General features: G+C 43.2%; 1 protein-coding gene across 1 annotated transcript in view; it reads right to left on the minus strand.

Annotated features, from left to right (window-relative positions):
* The window catches only part of LOC127919266 (BAH and coiled-coil domain-containing protein 1-like), a 69,735-nt gene that overhangs the window by 26,892 nt on the left and 40,343 nt on the right, over positions 1-2,500 (minus strand). The window contains 1 exon segment of the mRNA XM_052502738.1: positions 1,726-1,990. Coding sequence (XP_052358698.1) covers positions 1,726-1,990 — 265 coding nt within the window.

The raw sequence follows: 2,500 nt of genomic DNA on the forward strand, positions 1-2,500 counted from the left end.
CTCTCTATAGTAGTGTTTCTCTCTATGGTAGTGTTTCTCTCTATGGTAGTGTTTCTCTCTATAGTAGTGTTTCTATGGTAGTGTTTCTATGGTAGTGTTTCTATGGTAGTGTTTCTCTCTATGGTAGTGTTTCTCTCTATGGTAGTGTTTCTATGGTAGTGTTTCTATGGGAGTGTTTCTCTCTATAGTAGTGTTTCTATGGTAGTGTTTCTATGGTAGTGTGTCTATGGTAGTGTTTCTATGGTAGTATTTCTCTCTATGGTAGTGTTTCTATGGTAGTGTTTCTCTCTATAGTAGTGTTTCTATGGTAGTGTTTCTCTCTATAGTAGTGTGTCTATGGTAGTGTTTCTATGGTAGTGTTTCTCTCTATGGTAGTGTTTCTATGGTAGTGTTTCTCTCTATATATGGTAGTGTTTCTCTCTATGGTAGTGTTTCTATGGTAGTGTTTCTATGGTAGTGTTTCTCTCTATGGTAGTGTTTCTATGGTAGTGTTTCTCTCTATGGTAGTGTTTCTATGGTAGTGTTTCTCTCTATGGTAGTGTTTCTATGGTAGTGTTTCTATGGTAGTATTTCTCTCTATAGTAGTGTTTCTATGGTAGTGTTTCTATGGTAGTGTGTCTATGGTAGTGTTTCTATGGTAGTATTTCTCTCTATGGTAGTGTTTCTATGGTAGTGTTTCTCTCTATAGTAGTGTTTCTATGGTAGTGTTTCTCTCTATAGTAGTGTGTCTATGGTAGTGTTTCTATGGTAGTATTTCTCTCTATGGTAGTGTTTCTATGGTAGTGTTTCTCTCTATAGTAGTGTTTCTATGGTAGTGTTTCTCTCTATAGTAGTGTTTCTATGGTAGTGTTTCTCTCTATGGTAGTGTGTCTATGGTAGTGTTTCTATGGTAGTGTTTCTCTCTATGGTAGTGTTTCTATGGTAGTGTTTCTATGGTAGTGTTTCTCTCTATGGTAGTGTTTCTATGGTAGTGTTTCTCTCTATAGTAGTGTTTCTATGGTAGTGTTTCTCTCTATGGTAGTGTTTCTATGGTAGTGTTTCTCTCTATAGTAGTGTTTCTATGGTAGTGTTTCTCTCTATGGTAGTGTTTCTATGGTAGTGTTTCTCTCTATAGTAGTGTTTCTATGGTAGTGTTTCTATGGTAGTGTTTCTATGGTAGTGTTTCTCTCTATAGTAGTGTTTCTATGGTAGTGTTTCTCTCTATGGTAGTGTTTCTATGGTAGTGTTTCTATGGTAGTGTTTCTCTCTATGGTAGTGTTTCTCTCTATAGTAGTGTTTCTATGGTAGTGTTTCTCTCTATGGTAGTGTTTCTCTCTATGGTAGTGTGCCTATGGTAGTGTTTCTCTCTATAGCAGTGTGTCTATGGTAGTGTTTCTCTCTATGGTTGTGTTTCTATGGTAGTGTGTCTATGGTAGTGTTTCTCTCTATAATGGTGTTTCTATGGTAGTGTGTCTATGGTAGTGTTTCTCTCTGTGGTAGTGTTTCTCTCTATGGTAGTGTTTCTCTCTATGGTAACCTACACATACAGAACACAGTGCTCAGGTCAGGGCAGAGTGTTTCTAAGGAATGTACTCATTCTCCCAATACAGAAAAGGTGGTTCCATCATGTCCTTTCCACATCATATGACACAAATGCCTAAATAACGTCACTGTCCGTTTCACATAACTGAAACACAACATTTTCTATGGTAGTGTACAAATGAAATCCATCACCATGATTCTTACCTGTGTCACTCTGACCTCCGGACTCGTTGATGACTCGTCTGGACTCGGCCTTGGAGGTGGCCTGGCCTCGATGTCCATGGTGCTTTGGGGCAGAACTAGCTGCAGAGGCCGCCTCCTCCTTATCCCGTGGTCCCGCCCCCATCCCAGTCCTCTTCCCGCCCTGGGCCTTGTGCTGTCTGAGCTGCTGATGGGCCACGTCACGGGCCAGCTTAGAGCTGAGGACACCGTGGAGGACACTCTTTCTGCTACTGCCATGCACTTTTATCTATGAGAACAGACAACAGAGGAGGACGGGGGGAGAGAGAACAGAGAGAACGAGAAGAAAGAGAGAAATAGAAAGAGAGAGAGACACTGTTACACCTCCGGACACAGCTCCCACACACAGGCAGCCAGAGGGACAGAGCTCAGTTCAGCTCACAGACAGTCAGACAGAGCTCAGTTCAGCTCACAGACAGCCAGAGGGACAGAGCTCAGTTCAGCTCACAGACAGCCAGAGGGACAGAGCTCAGTTCAGCTCACAGACAGCCAGAGGGACAGAGCTCAGTTCAGCTCACAGACAGTCAGTGGGACAGAGCTCAGTTCAGCTCACAGACAGTCAGTGGGACAGAGCTCAGTTCAGCTCACAGGCAGCCAGACACAGCTCAGTTCAGCTCACAGGCAGGCAGAGGGACAGAGCTCAGTTCAGCTCACAGACAGTCAGACAGAGCTCAGTTCAGCTCACAGACAGCCAGAGGGACAGAGCTCAGTTCAGCTCACAGACAGTCAGACAGAGCTC

Source organism: Oncorhynchus keta, unplaced genomic scaffold, assembly GCF_023373465.1.
Source record: "Oncorhynchus keta strain PuntledgeMale-10-30-2019 unplaced genomic scaffold, Oket_V2 Un_contig_16133_pilon_pilon, whole genome shotgun sequence".
Lineage (NCBI taxonomy): Eukaryota > Metazoa > Chordata > Actinopteri > Salmoniformes > Salmonidae > Oncorhynchus > Oncorhynchus keta.